Source organism: Asterias amurensis, chromosome 14, assembly GCF_032118995.1.
Source record: "Asterias amurensis chromosome 14, ASM3211899v1".
Lineage (NCBI taxonomy): Eukaryota > Metazoa > Echinodermata > Asteroidea > Forcipulatida > Asteriidae > Asterias > Asterias amurensis.
In genome coordinates this window covers 17,589,309-17,610,241 of record NC_092661.1, presented here as the reverse complement: position 1 = coordinate 17,610,241, position 20,933 = coordinate 17,589,309, and the positions used below count along the sequence as shown (strand labels likewise).

Genomic DNA, 20,933 nt, shown 5'->3' with positions numbered 1-20,933 from the left:
AAATAATATTCTTAACTGTTTCGGACGTTGAACTTTTCATGTATGTAATTCAGAATTTGGTTCGGCGGGACTTTGACGCGCCTGTCTGAAAGTGGTTAGTTAACCATGGTGCACTCTAGAACTTGTGTATATTTAATGCCGTAAATACTTTGATTAATTTCAATGATATCTTTGTCTCGACAGAATAACAAACTGCACCCTTCCATTCCAAAGCAAGTGGTTGTATATAGGGACAGAGAGAGGCAACGTTCATGTGGTTAACATCGAGTCATTCGTACTCTCTGGCTATGTCATCAACTGGAATAAAGCAATTGAATTGTAAGTTTGTTTGTTTGTTTGTTTGTTTGTTTGTTTGTTTGTTTGTTTGTTTGTTTGTTTGTTTGTTTGTTTGTTTGTTTGTTTGTTTGTTTGTTTGTTTGTTTGTTTGTTTGTTTGTTTGTTTGTTTGTTTGTTTGTTTGTTTGTTTGTTTGTTTGTTTGTTTGTTTGTTTGTTTGTTTGTTTGTTTGTTTTTTTGTTTTTTGTTTTTTGTTTTTTGTTTGTTTGTTTGTTTGTTTGTTTGTTTGTTTGTTTGTTTGTTTGTTTGTTGTGTTTGTTTGTTTGTTTCTTTCTTTCTTTCTTTATTTAATTCTTTCTTTCTTTCTTTTATTTATTAATTTCCTTTGGCACAACTTGAATACACATTCAATTGACCCCTTGCACACGCCTCACATGCGGTGGCTGATGCCACGCTCACCATGTTGGTGGTCAATACGCTTACGTGTAAACGCCGCGTCACCTAAAAATGCGCACTTCACTGACATTGACCACCAAAATGGCGCATCCAAGATTATTCTGATGATGACGTCAAGTGAAATAGGGTGGATTTCACAAAGTGTTAGGACTAGTCTTATCTCGAGTTAGGACCAGTTACTCGTCTTAACTTAGGACTGTCCATGCAATTTGTATATCTCCTAGGACTAGTCCTAAGTTAGGACCTAACTCTTTGTGAAATTGACCCATGCTATAATAGTTGCTCACGAAATATTGCACAGTAGGTCAGTTCAAACCAAGCTTAAAACCGCCCAAAAACATTCAGACCTTTTTTCAATTCCAAAGTGTTGGTGTCCAGAATGCCCCCACAGTTTTGAAGAAAAAAATGTAGGAAAAACCCTGATGACTGAGGACTAATTGCCATTTGCCTGGCTTTAAAGGTACTGGACACGTTTATCTCAACATATGCATCAAATGACAAACCTGTGAAAGTTTGAGCTCAATTGGTTGTCAAAGTTGCAAGAGATTAGTGGAAGAAAAAACACCACTGTCGCACAAGTTGTGTGATTTCAAATGCCTTGAACTTGAGACCTCAGCTGAGGTCTCTCATTCAACTCAATTATTTGAGTGAGAAGTTTCTCAAAACTATGTTACTTCAGAGGGAGCCATTTCTTACAATGTTTTATACTATCAACAGCTCTCCATTGCTTAGAGTAATTACATGTACATGTACCAACAGCCTTTGAGTGCGTCTTTGACCGGATTGAAAAAGATGCATGTGGTTGTCACCACACTGGACTGCTAACATCATAATATAGGGTTTAGTAGTTTGATATGAGATAATCCGTCTAAACCCCTTGTGTTGCTAAAGAGGGGGTTAGCCTGTGGGTGTTGGATTTATTTGCCTTCAGGCGCATTGTATCAGGATCATGACAGTGAAAATGAAAATGCAGCATTTCCCACACTGTGTACATTATCCACTATTGTACATGTTCACTGTAACTGAGCATCATGCAGGCTTGTATGCTTAGTTCTTGAAAGGTCAAGGGCACCAAGGCATTTTCTCTTTGGGTAAGGGCACCCTATGAGGAAATTGTAAATTTCTACTGGAGCATTTCAAGGGCACCAAGGCAATGGCAAGGGGCAAAGGAGGCAATCGCCTTCGTTGCCTCCGTGTAGTGTCAGGCCTGTCATGAGCTCAGCAATCCGAATGCTAAAGACCTAAGCCCAATTTCATAGAGCTGCTAAGCACGAAAATTTGCTTAGCATGAAATTTCTTCCTTGATAAAAACAGGATTACCAACCAAATTTCCATTTGTTGCATATTGCCTGTTACTGGTATTCAGCTGTTGTTTGCTTATCCTGCAAAAAAAATGAAAATTGTCTGGGTAATCCTGTTTTTATCAAGGAAGAAATTCAATGCTAAGCAAATTTTCGTGCTTAGCAGTTCTATGAGTGTGTCAGTGAGTGCGTCACTGCGCATGTGTGTGCTGGTCAGTAGTCAACCACGGGTGGACTATTTGTGCCCATTTTGTTCTAAGATGTCCATAACAAAACTGAACTTGATTTTCTTGAGAGTATAATTGTACTGTGTGATATATTTCAGGTCGCGGAAGACACATCCTGGGCCTGTTGTCCACCTGAGTGATAACCCCATAGATGCTAATAAGGTTGGAATTAGTTAATCAATGAATTGTTTGTTTAAAGTTTTTGTGATGTATTTTTGTAACGAATTCAACCCGATTATGGTTGCAAATGCAATCCTTACCTTACCTTACGTATGTAACATTATAAGTTATCACACAAGCGCAAGTGGAATACGGAAAAATATAGCGCTTCTGCGTCCAATATCCATCAAGGCTGAAGGACGAATTGGATATGGGATGCAGACGCGATATGTTTTTCCTTATTCCACGAGTGCGCGTGTGATAACAAATTTATCTTCCAGCCTCATTTAGTCAATCTCAAAGTTTAAAATTTCAGAGCGTTATTTCATGATGAACAGCATGCACGCGCAAAGTTTAGATTGTAATTTTTATGTTGATCTTAGGCGGAACGGGACGCCCTGACACTCACAATACGCAGAGTGCAATTTAAAAACTGGGAGTAGGTTGTAGCTTAATATCACACTCAGGTGCGAGCATCTGGTTGGTGGATTAGCACGTACTAAGAGAATAAAAGGATAGCGACGAGTTCTTAAACTGCCGTTTAAAACCGGCAGGGTCGTGGCTGTGTGATAAAGGCCCGAGCCGAATCGCACGGCCACGACCCTACAAGGATTTAAACGGCTGTTTAAGAACGAGTCACTACTCTTTTATTCCCATTCATGAATGCCTTTTTTGTTAAAAGGCGTAATAAAGTAAGAAACTCTGTAAAACGTATCCATTTTCCAAAGCCTTTCCTTGAGCTCTGTCTGTGTTTTACATTTTTATGACTGAGACAGTTTTCGGATATGCATGACTAGTAGTATGTATCCTGGTATTCATGGGCCAAAATTGCACGGCGAGATCATTCACCCTGAGAACGATGTTGTGGACTAAGCGTATCCGAAAACTATTAGTTATAAACAGCTCACGGTGGTTATTATCAACCGTTTAAACACCCCCACGTGACGCGAAACTGTCTGAGGTGTTTATGAATGGAAGATAAAAGTACATGTAGTCACATACTACCTCCGTTGGTACATGTACATTGTACATGTACATGTACCTCGCACACTATACAACTTTAAACGGATGTTTTATTTCAGTCATAGAAATAGAACCTGGAGAACGCTGAGCTCGGCCGCCCTCTGTGTCGTCTATGGATGTGGCGTAGCGATACCATGCGATACGCATGTACATGTATGGCAAAATGATCCTTGCGTGGCACGTGTGTATGGCAAAATAGCAATATGTCAGCGCACATACATGTAGGCTGTTTCTAGTGTGTTCATTGGTCAGTGATGACGTCACTGTATGGCAAAATATTTTGCCATACTCAAGTAACAAAAATGGCGTATGCGCGTCCGTAAAAATGGTCTCGCAACGGAACCGCACACACAATGAGACACTCAGCGTTCTCCGGGTTCTATTTCTATGATTTGAGTGTGTATATTTTTTGTCCTTTTAATCTGTGTCGTGTAGTAACTAAACAGTTGTTCTGTTCTCATGTGCCTTTGGAAACTTAATTTCTACATTTTTATATTCCTACTATTTTCCAGACGACGAAAAACAGCATGCCTGGCCTTCCAAGCTTTCATTATAGTTATTATAACCGTTTATGAATGCATGGCGCATTGATAGAAAAGCTGTATTTGAAGAGGGGAGAAAGGGGCATATTTAATTAGAATCAGCTGTGCGTGTTTAGAAGATGAACATTAATCCCTCCTTAGCAAGGCTCTCCAGCAGACTGTTTAACAAATGATAATTAATTGCATGTCATTGAAGTCTATAATCTACTTATTGGGAGATATGTCCATGGTAGGCATTGCCACTAAGCAGTCATTAAGTACAAGCAGTCATAACATTGCACACTTCAATATGTCTGAGACTTACTTACTACACACTGTGTTGTCTTTTTTGTAGCTTTCTGTGACGTCACTCTATTGATGGAAGTGTGCATTATTTGTCTGAATCTACACTTATCTGTAAATTCTTCACAAATCTACACTCAGCTGTACATTTGTAATGAATCTACACTTACATGTAACTGTAGCTTCGTTACAAACTAAAGTGATTGTTCAATTTGAAACAGTTGTCTTTCCAAATTGGAAGAAAACATGACGTGCACAACACATCTGAAAATTTGTATTATTTCAGTTTCCATTAACATTTTCCAGTTATTTAATTTACTTTAGTAAAAACACAATTGTAAACTGATCAAAACATGGTACTCGATAATGTTGCAAGCACTATAAAATGTTGGTTATAACTTTTGCAAATAGAACTGGTCCAAACGACGTTTGACAAAGTACAAAGTTTGGGGAACAAAATTTAAGTCAGAGAATAAACTCTAAAGTGTAGATTCGTGATTACAATGTACTTGCCTTCGGCTGGTACATTCTATCCACGAATCTACATTTTCTTGTCCATTCTTCTTACTATATTGATTGTTGTCATCGTAACTCATCTTCACTTTCCCTCAATCTGTAGCTACTGATTGGATTTGAGACTGGTGCAGTGGTCATGTGGGACTTGACGACCAAGATGGCGGAGCAACGGTTTAACTGTAGCCAACCGGTGCGCTGCGTCTCCTGGCACCATGAAGGAAAGCAGTTCATTGTCAGTCATACTGATGGCACCCTCACGATGTGGAATCTAAAAAGTGCTGCCAAACCTGCCAATATCATCTCCCCACATGGTAATAATCTTCTTTATTTTTTTCAATGCAAGTTCGCCCCAAGCAAGGCTTTAAGGGAAGGTACACTATTGGTAATTGTCAAAGACTAGCCTTCACAGTTGGTGTATCTCAACATATGCATAAAATAACAAACCTGTGAAAATTTGAGCTCAGTCGGTCATCGAAGTTGGGAGAAAATGATGAAAGAAAAAACACCCTTGTTGGACAAATTTGTGCGCTTTCAGATACGAATAAAAGACTTCTAGCTAGAAGTCTGTTATTATTTTAGTGAGAAATTACCTCTATCTCAAAAACTACGTTACTTCAGAGGGAATCATAACCAAAAATGTGACCTGCTATGTGAAAATGAGTCTGATGTTCACAATTTCAAGAATTGAGTTGTAATGTTGCATGGCTGGAAAGAACACACCACCAGCAGTAGTTTGGTAATGTCTAAACTTTGGGGTGTGTCGCATTGCTGAGGTACTCCCGTTTGAAATTAGCCAATATGTCATTTTTTTCTGAAAAACAAATTACAAGTAAATTGATGTTTTAAACTACCATTTCGCACGAAAGGATACAAATCAGACATAAGTATGATCACAAAATTGTTGTTTTCATAGCTTTATAGTCTAAAGGTAAGTGTTCTAAAGGTTAACCATGCAAACAAAGATCTTGAAAACAAAAAAAACAAAAAATGTTCTTGTTTTTTTTTTGTTTTTTTTCCCACACATCAAACTGTCCATAACTTAATAATGCATTGGGCGACATCTGACTCATTTTCACATAACGGGCCACAAATATACTCTGGCTTTAAGCATGCAAGCAGCTGAGAAAATTACTTACCAAATTGAGGTTAACAGCCAATTATCAAAGCTTTTAAATTTATATGATTATTTTTCTTTTTCTTTACTTGTGTTTTAAGTTTATGCTCAGGGTTCATAGTTGATTTGAGTGAGTTTCTTGTTAACATGGGTTGTATTTTTATTTTCAGCTAAAGTGCCCGTCAAAGGGCTGAAACCTGAGCCGTGTACGCCGGTACTCAAAGTAGAATGGAGGTCAGTGAAAAACGGGTAAGCTGTCACTGCGTGAGGGTTGGGTACCACACAATCTTAAATATCACTGGGTGGGAATCTTCAACAAAAACATTCATGTAGACCTTTTTCTTGCGACATCACAGCCATGAATTTTGCCAAGCAGTAGGGGGCCACAAAGTGTGGCTGGTCGTCTGCGCAAAAGGCCATGGACGGGTCAAACATGGGTCTGGGTCTGGGTGCTGACCCAATCCGGGCCCAATTCCATGGCTCTGCTTGCCGCTGAATTCTGCACTTTTGAACACCATTCTCTGCTTACTGTGCGAACTCTGAAGTTCTGGGCTAGCTGTGTAAGCAAAAAATACATAGAAATGTGGAGTACGCATACACAAAAGCAAAATAATTCCTGCTTAACTGTGAACTGTCCTTGACGTAAGCATGGAATGCCCTGCTTACGCAAGCGTTGATATTTGCTTAAAGTAAGCAGAGCCACTAGACAGCCAGGCCTTTATCAAAGAATAGCCCCCTTGCAAGGGCAGTTATCGCTGAAGGCAACCAATGGAAATGTGCACGCGCTGCGCACAAAATCGCAGCCAATGATAGGTCTTCATTGACCTCAGCGAGGGTGCTGTTTGGATCTTGCAGCTTCGTCAAATGCAACTTGGTCCAATTTCATGAAGCTTATAAGCAGAAAATACTGCTTGACAAATTTCTTAGCTAAGCAAAAATTGAGCCGAGCACCAGCCTTTTATTCTGTGTCACTGCCTTGCCTTGTTGGGTCAAACAGACAGGTAACGATTATTTTAGGAATGGCGCTTGTCCACCAATAATACATACTGGACTCCAATATTAAATTTTGGAGCATTGTGGCAGTACACATGGCAAAATAATGCCCATCTGTGGGTTTAACATGACTTTTTTTTTTTTTTTATAAATAAACCGAGAATACTGTAAAAAACTAACTGTAATGTTGGGTGATGTTTTTTTTTTGCAGGGACCCATTCATTCTGTTTTCAGGGGGTTTACCATACGATAAAGCTAATAGTACACCAAGTATAACCATCATGCAGGGCAAGACAACCACCGTGCTAGAAATGGAACATACTGTCATAGACTTTCTTTGTCTGTGTGACAACCCCTGGCCAAGCAGTAAGTTCATTGACTGTATTTTATATTTCGCCTAGTCAGTTTCAGTTAATAATAACAAGTTGCATCTCTTTAAAAGCACTGGACACTGTCGGAAATAGTCAAAGACCAGTAATCTCACTTGGTGTACAATGTACATGTAACTCAACAGGTGCATGAAATAATAAACCTATGAAAATTTGAGTTCAATATGTCGTCAAAATTGCAAGAGAATATTGGAAGAAAAGACACCATTGTGGCACAAGTTGTGTGCTTTCAGATGGCTTGAATTTGAGACCTCGGTGATAAGTAACTTCTTTCTCAAAACTACATTTCATCAGGGGGAGTCATTTCTCACAATGTTTTTTACTATCAACAGCTCTCTGTTGCTCATTACTAATCAAGTTTTTATGTTAACAATTATTTTGAGTAATAACCAATAGTGCCCAGTGCCTTATCTGCCGTCCCAGGTTGTAATGATAAACTTGTGTGTGATTCCTGGCTAGACGGCAGCTAAACGGTTGGCTTACTGACTGGCATCAACTGACAAAGATATCAGCAAAATAGAGAGACCACCAACATAGGGCTAGATAGCGTTAATCCAGAGGTTGTTGGTTCAATCCCGCTCTCGTCAGTTTTTCTTTGTTCAACCCCAAATAAGGTTATATAAAATGACATCATTTGACATCATTGGTTTTGAAAGGAGTGACAAATTATTTCCTCCCATCCTATAGTTTTTCGTGGGACCTGAGGCCGTTGGTCCTGTGTGTTTAACAGACGTAAAAAAAAAACAAGCGCACTTATTGAAAAGAGAAGGGGTTCACCGCGGTGTTCCTGGTTTGATTTGCAGCATATTGCGCCACAACACCTCGTAAACCATTACGTGGTGCTAAGGAATAGGTCTCATACTTCAAACATAGTCCCACATACCTTGTGCAGGAAATACTGTACTGCGTCACTTGGATATGCGTGCTATATAAGAAGCCACTATTTGTTTTATTTATATATTTATTTTACACCGATGGATCTGTCTAAACGTTGTTCTTGTTCCAACTTTAATCTGATGTCCGATAATCTGGCGATCAGAAATATCAGAATGTTTTTGATTACATGTAAAGACAAAGTATACTGGGATGAGATTGTTCAGTCTCTTGGCTGAATTCAGAATTTTTATGTCGGCCTGGTAAAGAAAATCAGACAATATTTTTTTCCAAAAATAGAGAAATCCTGCTCATTTGTCTGCTTTGGGTACTGTTTCCAAAAGCTCCCTGGAATCTATAACCCAGGGGTTACCAAATGGTAGAAATCGTATCATTTCAAAATACCTTTGAATTTGTGTTCAAGTTTCAGACTTTTTTGTTAATGTAATGACTCTCACCCCTGAGTATAACTTTGGTTTTGTGGAACCGGCGATGATAGTAGAGCGTTTATGTCCACAGAGGAAGAATAATGTTGAAGTGATTGTAGTGACGGTCTGGAGATTGACTTTCTACCCTCTCAGATGCTCCCTAATCCATAGGCTTCTAACCTTCACCGGTGTTTGCCGAGTAAATTCAACCTCAGTCTGATCCAATTAGCCACCATTTCCTTCATCTATAAACCCGCTGATGGCTGGGGAGGATTCATGCATTGTTGGCCCACTTCTAAGAACGTCAGGGTTGAACTGTCAAAAGCCGCTACCTGCTTAATCGGTTACAATTTGATTTTCTTGTTGAGCTGTTCCTTGCTCTATGTTGAGATGAGGCGGCGTCGGCCAGAATGATCCAATAAAGCTGATGCTATTAATGCAGTGATTGCTGACTTGAATAGAATGAACAGAGAGGCCTGGGGGTGTTGGTGGGGGGGGGGGGGGGGGTGTAGCCCCGATAGTTGTTGCTTTGGTTTGGTCTTTAGAAGACTCATCATTCTGCACGCACTTCACCATTCTGTTAACCTTACATCATTCTGCTATCCCTCTACACATCTCAGCATTCCCTCTACATCATTCTGTATTCCTTCCACACACAACTGCATTCCCTCTACACATCTGCATTCCCTCTACATCATTGTGCATTCCCTCTACATCAATCTGCATTCCATATGCATCATTCTGCGTTCACTCTACGTCATTCTGCGTTCACTCTACATCATTCTGCGTTCACTCTACATGTACATCATTGTGCATTCCCTGTACACAATTCTGCATTCCCTATGCATCATTCTGCGTTCACTCTACATCATTCTGCGTTCACTCTACATGTACATCATTGTGCATTCCCTGTACACAATTCTGCATTCCCTATGCATCATTGTGCATTCACTCTACGTCATTCTGCGTTCACTCTACATCATTCTGCTTTCACTCTACGTCATTCTGCGTTCACTCTACATCATTCTGCGTTCACTCTACATGTACATCATTGTGCATTCCCTGTACACAATTCTGCATTCCCTATGCATCATTCTGCGTTCACTCTACGTCATTCTGCGTTCACTCTACATCATTCTGCGTTCACTCTACATGTACATCATTGTGCATTCCCTGTACACAATTCTGCATTCCCTATGCATCATTCTGCATTCACTCTACGTCATTCTGCGTTCACTCTACATCATTCTGCTTTCACTGTACATGTACATCATTGTGCATTCCCTGTACACAATTCTGCATTCCCTATGCATCATTCTGCATTCACTCTACGTCATTCTGCGTTCACTCTACATCATTCTGCGTTCACTCTACATGTACATCATTGTGCATTCCCTGTACACAATTCTGCATTCCCTATGCATCATTCTGCATTCACTCTACGTCATTCTGCGTTCACTCTACATCATTCTGCTTTCACTCTACATGTACATCATTCTGCATTCCCTGTACACAATTCTGCATTCCCTATGCATCATTCTGCATTCACTCTACGTCATTCTGCGTTCACTCTACATCATTCTGCGTTCACTCTACATGTACATCATTGTGCATTCCCTGTACACAATTCTGCATTCCCTATGCATCATTCTGCATTCACTCTACGTCATTCTGCGTTCACTCTACATCATTCTGCATTCACTCTACATGTACATCATTCTGCGTTCACTCTACATGTACATCATTCTGCATTCCCTGTACACAATTCTGTATTCCATATGCATCATTCTGCGTTTACTCTATGTCATTCTGCGTTCACTCTACATGTACATCATTCTGTATTCCTTCTACACCATTCTGTGTTCCCTCTACATCAATCTGCATTCCCTCGTACGTCATTATGCATTCCCTCTACACAATTCTGCATTTCCTCTACATCATTATACATGTATATTCCTTCTACATGTACATGTACATGTAGAATTCTGCATTCCCTCTATATCATTATATATTCCTTCTACATGTACATCGTTTTGCATTCGCTCTGCATTCATTTTAGATGGGTTATGGCCGCAGTTACTGGCGTTACATTAAACAGAAAAATCAGAAATTTGAATAATTATTCATGACTAACTACATGTTGAGAAGTGCTGTTTGCAGGGACGAGAATCCTGACACTTTTATGTATTTCAGACTTGGTGGAAACGCCAACATTTCAACACACATAGCTGCAGACATGTTTTTATTGATGAACTCATTGTGTCATGTCTTATGTTTGTCTGCATGTCTGTCTGTTTGTTTTGTTTGTTTGTCTGTCTGGCTGTTTTGTAAAAGCTTCTGCTTATCAAAACGACCCCATACTCTATTTATTATTACATTTATGTTTACTGTTACTAAATGATATTTTTGCTTTACTCCTTAGTTAATGTATTTGTCAATATTTCAGTACGGAAATAATTGTGTATTTGAATTTAATTGAATTGATGACTGCCCCTAGTGTTTGTAGGGATAATAGGATTTTTAGTTCTTGTGGTCAGTGATTATTGCCCAAGTCATATACAGTTTTTTAAGGCTATCCAAATTGGGGGACTAAGCTACTGCTAAGGGTGTTACCAAGGACAGCCTATATTTTTTAAAGGCACTGGACACGTTTGGTAATTGTCAAAGACCAGTATTCTCACTTGTTGTATCCCAACATATGCATACAATACAAATTTGGGCTCAATTAGTCGTGGAATTTGCAAGAGAATAATGAAAGGAAAAAACACGTTACTTTGTGTGCTTCCAGATGCAAAATAAAAAGGCTTCAGCAGAAGTCTTTTATTGTTTGAGTCTGAAATCACCTCTTTCTGAAAAACACTACATTACTTCGGAGGGAGCTATTTCTCACAATGTTTTATACTTTCAACAGCTCTCACATGCTCGTTACCAAGTAAGTTTTTTCTGCTGCAATTATTTTGAGTAATTACCAAGAGTGTCCAGTGCCTTTAAAGGCACTGGACACTATTGGTAATTGTCAAAGACTAGCCTTCACAGTTGGTGTATCTCAACATATGCATAAAATGACAAACCAGTGAAAATTTGAGCTCAATCGGTCATCGAACTTGCGAGATAATACTGAAAGAAGAAAACACCCTTGTCACACGAAGTTGTGTGCGTTTAAACTTGAGGTCTCGATATCAAATTCGTCGAAAATTACTTCTTTCTCCAAAACTATGGCACTTCAGAGGGAGCTGTTTTTCACAATGTTTTATACCACCAACCTCTCCCCATTACTTATCACCAAGAAAGGTTTTATGCGAATAATTATTTTGAGTAATTACCAATAGTGTCCACTGCCTTTAATTCATCTTGACGTGACGATCTAGCCGTAGCTGCCAATTCAAACACAGTCTAAGATATGTATCTTCATTTGTTGATTCCTAGTAATAAACACTTGCTTATCAATGTACATGATGACACACTTGGTAGGCCATACCTGTCAGCTAACATGGCCGCATATCATGGGTCAGAGGTCATAGTCATTATGCGGGAAAACATCTGTAATGAAATAGTATTATAAGAGAGCCGGTTATGTTTGGATACTGACATGTACGTACATGTACATATATACAGGTTTTTTTATAAAAACTAAACTGTCTCCAAAGGATATGATTATATGTGTTAATCAATATGTTTGTTTGTTCGTGTATTTCTATGTCAATTACCCATTCTTTAATTTGTTTCCACATAGGATCTACATAATACAAACAGTGTAACTTTACATTTAAACACATTTGCTGTTATAAACACATGATTATGAATGTTAAGTGCAGATGAAGGAATGATTTCATTTTGAACAGGTGCTGCATTTGAAACTGTTTGAGTCTGTTTCGTTTTGCAGTCCTTTTTATTTCTTGCGTAAGCGTAACAGATATTTTCCTTGTCCTTAACATTTTGACATGTCCATTATGAAGTACTCATTAGTTTGTCCCATGAAAGTAATGAGACTAGGTAAAAATATGATTTTTGGGGTTGATCAAAGAATTGACTATAGTTGGATTTGAACCAACGACCTCCGGATTAACGTGCCGGCACTCTACCAACTGAGCTATCTAGCCCTATATTGGCGTTGTCCCTATTTTGTCAATATCTTTGTTTGGGGGTGCCAGTCAGAAGCCATACAATCGTTAACTACCGTGTAGCCAGGGATCACACCCAAATTACGACACAACCTGGGAAGCGGCAGCTAGGGGATCACCTTAAGGGGATGCGACTTTTTGTTTCAGATATCAATATAAACCACAAGGGAAACTGACTGGGTAAATTTTTGAAATGATTTTTGGGGTTAAACAAAGAATTGACTAGGTTCGAATCCCACTCTAGTCAATTCTTTGTTCAACCCCAAAAATTTACCCTGTCAGTTTCCCTTGTGGTTTACATAGATAAGAATATATAAGTTTTTATGACCCAAAACGCTTCTCAGATTGTGTATTCCGGTGCTTTGTTTTTGGGGGCCTAGTTTATAAATACCTGTTCCTGTGTTACAGATCCCCAGGAGCCATATGCAGTGGTGGTGTTACTTGAGAGTGATCTAGTGGTAGTAGATCTAACGTCACAAGGGTAAGCTCCATCTTGTCTTTGTCTGATCGCCTGAGTGTGAGTCCTCCCTTACAAAAAATTCCTATCTATAGGCGCAATACCTATAGAATGTTATTGGATTTAATAGGATTCCTATAGATTTGTCATCGTTTCTTTAATTTCTATAAGATTCCTATAAGCACGGTTTTCTTTTTACGTCGCGAGCTAACACAGTGGGCCATTTGATGGAGTCCAAATTTTGACTCCACAAAATGGCCGACCGTGTTTCTTAGCGACATAAAAGTAACAGCGTGCAATTTTTAGGCATGTTTGTGTTTCAAACTCTTTTGAAAGACCAACTCATTCGATCCAAGGCAACGTGTACCTTTAAAGTGCTGTATCGGCCCAATTCACCTCCCTCATCATTCACGTTGAATCTTAGTTTAGTCATCTCGAAGGGGGAATCCTCATGTGTTTAATTCAGTCTGAATCTTGTGTGGGTTTCACACTTAAGCGAGGAATTTTGGCTTGTTTGCGTGCAAACTCCACGTTACTAGGCATTCTACGCTTACACAGCTAGCGTGGAAATTCTGCGCCTGTTATGTAAGCGGAGGATGGTTATCCTAAGCCCAGAATTTGACGGTAAGCAGAGCCATGAAATTGGGCCCTGTATTCTTCCTCATGAGCCAAATTTCATAAAGCTGCTAAGCACAACAAATTTGCTGAGCATGAAATTTTGCCTCGATAAAAACAGCATTACCAACCAAATTTCTATGTGATTTCCAGGATAAGATAACAACAGCTGAATACCAAAAACAAGCAATATGCAACAAATAGAAATTTGGTTGGTAATCCTGTTTTTATCAAGGAAGAAATTTCATGCTAAGCAAATATTTGTGTTAAGCAGCTCTAAGAAATTGGGCCGTGGACTTTATCCTTTTGATTGATTGTGTCTTATCAGTTATCCATGCTTTGAGAACCCCTACCCTATGGATCTACATGAGTCTCCAGTTACATGTGTGCAGTACTACGCCGACTGTCCATCCGATCTCATACCACATCTGTATTCAGCTGGAGCTAATAGCCTCAATCGCAAGAAACAACTCTATAGTAAAAAGGTAAGAACGGGTAACCATTGATAACTGGTAACCAAGAAATAGGTCTTTTGTTAAAAGGTAAGACGGGTAACCATTGATAACTGGTAACCAAGAAATAGGTCTTTTGTTAAAAGGTAAGACGGGTAACCATTGATAACTGGTAACCAAGAAATAGGTCTTTTGTTAAAAGGTAAGACAGGTAACCATTGATAACTGGTAACCAAGAAATAGGTCTTTTGTTAAAAGGTAAGACGGGTAACCATTGATAACTGGTAACCAAGAAATAGGTCTTTTGTTAAAAGGTAAGACAGGCAACCATTGATAACTGGTAACCAAGAAATAGGTCTTTTGTTAAAAGGTAAGACGGGTAACCATTGATAACTGGTAACCAAGAAAAAGCTTTACATTTAGGAGGTAAGACGGGTAACCATTGATAACAGTTACCTGTGTGCAGTACTACGCCGACTGTCCATCCGATCTCATACCACATCTGTATTCAGCTGGAGCTAATAGCCTCAATCGCAAGAAACAACTCTATAGTAAAAAGGTAAGAACGGGTAACCATTGATAACTGGTAACCAAGAAATAGGTCTTTTGTTAAAAGGTAAGACGGGTAACCATTGATAACTGGTAACCAAGAAATAGGTCTTTTGTTAAAAGGTAAGACAGGTAACCATTGATAACTGGTAACCAAGAAATAGGTCTTTTGTTAAAAGGTAAGACGGGTAACCATTGATAACTGGTAACCAAGAAATAGGTCTTTTGTTAAAAGGTAAGACAGGTAACCATTGATAACTGGTAACCAAGAAATAGGTCTTTTGTTAAAAGGTAAGACGGGTAACCATTGATAACTGGTAACCAAGAAAAAGCTTTACATTTAGGAGGTAAGACGGGTAACCATTGATAACAGTTACATGTGTGCAGTACTACGCCGACTGTCCATCCGATCTCATACCACATCTGTATTCAGCTGGAGCTAATAGCCTCAATCGCAAGAAACAACTCTATAGTAAAAAGGTAAGAACGGGAACCATTAGTAACTGGTTACCTAGAAACAACTCTATAGTAAAAAGGTAAGAACGGTAACCATTGATAACTGGTAACCAAGAAACAACTCTATAGTAAAAAGGTAAGATCAGTAATCATTAGTAGCTAGTTACCTAGAAACAACTCTATAGTAAAAAGGTAAGAACGGTAACCATGGATTACTACCAAGAAATAGCTCTTCATTTAAAAGGTAAGATGGGTTACCATTGATAACTGGTAACCGAGAGAAAGCTCTACATTTAGAAGGTAAGACAGGTAACCATTGATAACTGCACTGCTAAAAATGGTATTCTTGAAACAAGAAAAACATCTCATTGAGAATATATTTCTTGTGTCACTCCATAGAGACTTTTTCTAGGGAGTGACACAAGAAATATTTTTTTCAAAATGAGATGTTTTTCTTACTTCAAGAATACCATTTTTAGCAGTGTGGTAACCGAGAAAAAGCTCTACATTTAAAAGGTAAAACGGGTAACCATTGATTACTGGTAACCAAGAAATATCTCTTTTGTTAATAGGTATTGATCGGTAACCATTGATAACTGGTTACCTATAGAAACAACTCTATAGTAAAAAGGTAATCCACATGGCCCAATTTCATAAAGCGTTTCAGCAGAAAATGCTGCTTGGCAATTTTCTTTGCTAAGCAAAATTGGAGTGGGTCACCAGTCACATGACTGAAACATAATGTAACTTTGGCTGGTAACCTGTTTCTATTAAGCAATGCTGTTTGTGCTTAAAGGCTCTATGAAATTAGGCTCAGGTCCAGTTTTACAGAGTTGATTAAAAGCCCTGCCGTCGATTTTTACCAAACTCCTCCTAACTTAGGATTAATCTTAGGACTAAAGACGAGTTAAGTTTCGTATGCATAGCCGAAAAGTGTTAAGCACTATTGTCTGCTTAAGCAACTGTAGAAAATTTGGGCCCAAAGAATGCTCAACGCAGGTGGTATTGTAAAACCAGACATTAATGATTTGTGCATTTATTTGACGTGCACAATTTCATGTGCATCATCTTCGATATGACATGTCTTATTGTTTCATTTCCTCTTGTGTAGAACTGGCCAGTGAAAGGAGGAGGATGGGGAAGTGGGGGAAGCAGTGAGCAGGAAATTGTTATCACTGGGTACGTTCTTCTCATTCTATCAAATACTTTGCATGTAACTGACAAGATGTTTGTCTCTGCCTGATGCTAAAGTCATTGCCCGAATGACTATAAGCCAAACCTTACCATTCCATCCCATTATATATACAAGTTTGACTGTTTGTACTTGTGGTGTGGTTTAAAGGCAGTGGACACTATTGGTAATTACTCAAAATAATTATTAGCATAACACCTTACTTGGTAGCGAGTAATAGGGAGAGGTTGATAGTATAAAACATTGTGAGAAACGGCTCCCTATGAAGTAACTTGCAGTTTTCGAGAAAGAAGTAATTTTCCCTGAATTTGATTTCGAGACCTCGGAATTAGATTTTGAGGTCTAGAAAGGGTGTTTTTTCTTTCATTATCTCGCAACATCGACGACCAATTGAGTTCAAATTTTCACAGGTTTGTTATTTTATGCATACATGTATGTTGAGATACACCAAGTGAGAAGACTGGTCTTTGACAATAACCAGTAGTGTCCATTGTCTTTAAATTTTAATGATTCCCGAGGTAATTCTTGTCTCGTTCCTTATCTCATCAAACACAATAGACCGTTATCACGCTGTGGCCATCTTGATTTTACTCCATAACTCAATGTAACCAAACTAAGGCTTGACGTTATAACAGTCTGGTGAATGTTAGCATTCATTTCAGTTGTTGGAAACAGGGAACATGACCAAGATGGTGACAGCGTGATAAAGGTCTATAGTGTGTGAGCTGCCATTTAGCAGCTGGCTAATTAAGCTTTTTATAAACTGAATACTTGTTAAAATCCCATTTTCCCTTGCTTCTAAAAGAATGTGCTTGTGAAACCCAGGGCAAGGTCGTTTACTGGCTGGAGTTTTTACAACATTTAGCCAAACGACGTTAAAGGCGCTTTATAAATACCTATATTATTATTATTATTAATATAGGTTTTCCCGGTCAATATCATGTTAGCCTCCATTCATGTACAATTCGTTTCACATTCATGCTCTGAATGTAGACAGACTGCAGAAAAAAAAGTTTCATTTTGCAATTAATTGTTGTTTTTGTACAGACATGCAGATGGTACAATCAAATTCTGGGATGCATCTCGAGGTGAGTCATTGTTTTAATGTCACGTGGTCTAGTTGTTAAACTGCAGGACTTGCAATTACAAGGTTGTGGGTTCGAATCCTACCAAGCTAACCGCTGATTTCACAAACACTAATGCATTGTTGTCTAGTTACTGAATCACAATTTCATGATCAGTGCAACTCATAATCATGGTGATGGTATGAGAGAGGTTGGCTGTTGCCAGCTTGGTGTTTATCTCCCCTTGTGAGAGTTTGCCGAGTTCCCTTGATCGGAAGCTCAAGCTCAAATAAACAGTCAAACAAACAAACAAACAAACAAACTCTCTTATTTTATTGTAATGGTAAATCATTGTGACAGGCATGTTACAACAAACCTGTGTGATGTGGGACAGCAAGCTCGCAGAGCAATATTTACCAGCAAATTATAATGTAACGATGACTTCGCAAGCTTACTTAGCAAGATTGACTAACAAGCCGTATTGTAATGTTGACAAGCAAGGTTGCTGAGTGAGATTGGGAGCTAGCTGTAATGTAATGTTAACGTAGCAAACTTTGTAAGCAAGATTGACTTACCAGCTGTAATCTGTTGTTAAAGTAGCAAGCTTAAGATTGAAACCAAACCCAAGAACTGACTCTGCGGTAGTACAGTTAATTACGATCCTATAAGCTAAAGTAGTAGTCCCAGCCTATTTCTATACCATCCGTCCAGGTAATAGTTAAAAGCAGGACAGTTCTTTTCAGAACTGAGAAGTCTCCCGAACACCCGAACAATACTCCGTTGTAGTAGAACTAAGCAAGACGTTCTCTAAGAACAAACTCTACCTGGCAAGTAGATACACACATGGTATTACCGCAAACCAAATATATATCTTAAGATTTCTATTACGCAAGATCGGGAAGCTTGTCGGTCATCAAATATTAGCAAGCAAGCTGAAGTGCAATGTCGACTTAGCAAGTTTGTTAAGCCAGATTGACTAACAAGTTGTAAGGTTTTCCTTACTAAGCAAGTTGTTGAACTTACAAGTAATTTAAACTTTTGTCAAGCTAGTTTCAGCATTATTCAACAACAAAATTCTTTCACCAAACAATTTAGTTTAAAATTGTTTTGGGTTTCTTTTTGAGAGGAGAAGTTGTTCCATCATTTGATGGCACAGTTGGCTTGTGCGTAAAGCGCTCGCCTCTCACCAAGGTGACCCCGGTTCGATTCCCAGACGGGGCCATATGTGAGTTGAGTTGTGCGTTGGTTCTCTGCTGTGCCACGAGGGTTTTTCCAGACTATCCAGTTTTCCTCCCTCAGGACAAATTGAACACTTTTGATCTTAGCTGTGCTCCGTGGTCATAATGGGTTGATGTGGCTGGAAGCTGAAGGCCATGCCTGCTTCTCGAACATGTTGTAGCCGCGTCCTTCGCAGTTTAGCTCAAGCGAGTGAAGATGATTATAGCCCCCCAAATTATTATTATCACTGTTTTTTGTGTATTTTCTACAGTTATGTTACAAGTTCTGTACAAGCTGAAGACTGCCAAAGTATTTGAGAAGAAGAAGCAAGCTCGTAGTTTAGATGGTGACGAGGAACCCTTTGCTATTCAGATGGTTAAACTTTGTCAGGAAAGCAGGTTACTAGCGGTGGCAGGAGCAAGTGGTCATGTTATTTTGTATAGGTTCAGTAGATTGGAAGTCACTACAGAGTTATCGGTGAGTATCTGTTACGCAGGCATGATAAGGCCGAGTTAAAAAAAGAAACATGTTCAGCGTCCCTGCCTGCTTCCTTTATAGAGGCAGCCTCCTTTTTTTTTCGTTCTTTTTTTCCCCTTTTTCTATTACATTTTTCTTTTATATTTTGTTTTTGTGATTTTTCTTTGTAAATCGAAAAAAGGGATATATTTCACTGATCTCAGCAAAAAAAAATCTTCATGTCTTGTCCAACATATCTTGTCCAACATGTTTCATTTGTATATTTATTTTGTGTTTGAACATTAGAAGAAAACAAAATGGATATTTGAAGTGTTTCTATGTATTATTGTATACCTTTGTTTTTGTACTGTAAAAACCCACTGTCATCCATTGTTAATGTACAGACATGCAGTGTTTCAGCTGATTTCTGAACTGTGTCGTTGAAGATTGAAAACGCAGTAAAAAATCTTGCTTTATTTAGCACTCCACTTGTTTTTTAACAACACTATAATGTTTGGGTAAATTTGTGTGTAATACACCTAAACCAAACAGTGCACTCCTATCTTGTCCGCCATACCTCAAAAAGGCTTATGGTGTTACCACAAACTAAGGAACATATTGATACCTCACCGTGCAACGCCTCAAATCATATAAATGATTTCATGTTGTTCACAGGTTCTGGAGATTGCTATTGTGTATGAACCCGAGGAACCAGACACCCCAGAGGCTGAGACTCCGCCCCCTCCTCCACCCACCCCACTTAAGCGCAACACCAGTACAGTCAGCGCGAGCTCTGTAGCTAGTGCAATGAGTGCACCTGCTCCAGTCACACAGACAACGTCTGGTGGGGCTACAGCAGGCAGTGGACCAGCAAGTGGTAACCAGGCGACAAGTACCAGCTCAGGAGACGGAATAAGAGATAACGTTCCAAATTTAAAGGTATGGAATATTTTCCTGAATGCACTGCCTTCCTGTCTCTTTTGAAGCAATTATGGTTATGGTCTAGGGCACAAAGGTCATGACTGGGATTCAAATCCACACTCTGCTGCAGACAACAACAGAGATTGGACTCGGTGAACTACATGTAGACTGCTCGGCCATGACACGATTGATATTGTAGGCAGGGATGTGACTCCTCCGTTTTAAAATGGACACTGGGTTTTTTATGCTCTAAAAAAATTATGTTAAAAAAAAAATTGTTTGTTTTATCCACCCCTTTTACTTTTTTCTTAAAGATCAAGTTCTAAAAGAATGGAGTTTATTTGCGGGCTCTGTTTTTTCCGTTCAACTTTTATCTTTTTTTTCTTCCTTTTTTTTTTTACATCCAAAATAGATTGTCAAGCAGCACGAACCTGGAATCCGAAAGCACTTAAATTGCATTTTGATTTTGACATGTGAGTCGGGGGCGGGACCCAGTTAAATGCTTCCCGTTGGTCTTTCATTGTAAATTTTTCGTTTAGCGCAATGTCCATTACACATGTACTTCAATGTCATTGTTCCATTGTACAAATAGAGGGCGCTTTACTTAAAGCTGTATTAAAAAGCCAACACCATGAGACTCAGCACACAAGTACATACGTTGTGTGTGTGTGTGTGTATTTTTGCAGTATAATATGGCAGTCGACGGCAAGGACGCATCTAAGGAGTGCTACAAAAATATCTTGAAAATGAGGATGCACAGCACATTGTTACGTTTAAGATTTGTGGCTTATGTTTTTGTGAATGTTTTGTCTACGCTGCAGTTTAAAACTTTTTAACGTTCATGGTGCTGGCCC

General features: G+C 39.0%; 1 protein-coding gene across 1 annotated transcript in view; it reads left to right on the top strand.

Moving 5' to 3' along the window:
- Nucleotides 1-20,933, top strand: part of LOC139947589 (syntaxin-binding protein 5-like) — an 87,859-nt gene that overhangs the window by 41,187 nt on the left and 25,739 nt on the right. Inside the window, exons 5-15 of the mRNA XM_071945536.1 lie at nucleotides 184-318; nucleotides 2,358-2,421; nucleotides 4,885-5,092; nucleotides 6,066-6,144; nucleotides 7,100-7,254; nucleotides 13,108-13,180; nucleotides 14,100-14,256; nucleotides 16,340-16,407; nucleotides 17,468-17,508; nucleotides 18,974-19,179; nucleotides 19,834-20,097. Of these exons, the coding sequence (XP_071801637.1) occupies nucleotides 184-318; nucleotides 2,358-2,421; nucleotides 4,885-5,092; nucleotides 6,066-6,144; nucleotides 7,100-7,254; nucleotides 13,108-13,180; nucleotides 14,100-14,256; nucleotides 16,340-16,407; nucleotides 17,468-17,508; nucleotides 18,974-19,179; nucleotides 19,834-20,097 (1,450 nt within the window). The remainder of the gene's footprint in view (nucleotides 1-183; nucleotides 319-2,357; nucleotides 2,422-4,884; nucleotides 5,093-6,065; nucleotides 6,145-7,099; nucleotides 7,255-13,107; nucleotides 13,181-14,099; nucleotides 14,257-16,339; nucleotides 16,408-17,467; nucleotides 17,509-18,973; nucleotides 19,180-19,833; nucleotides 20,098-20,933) is intronic.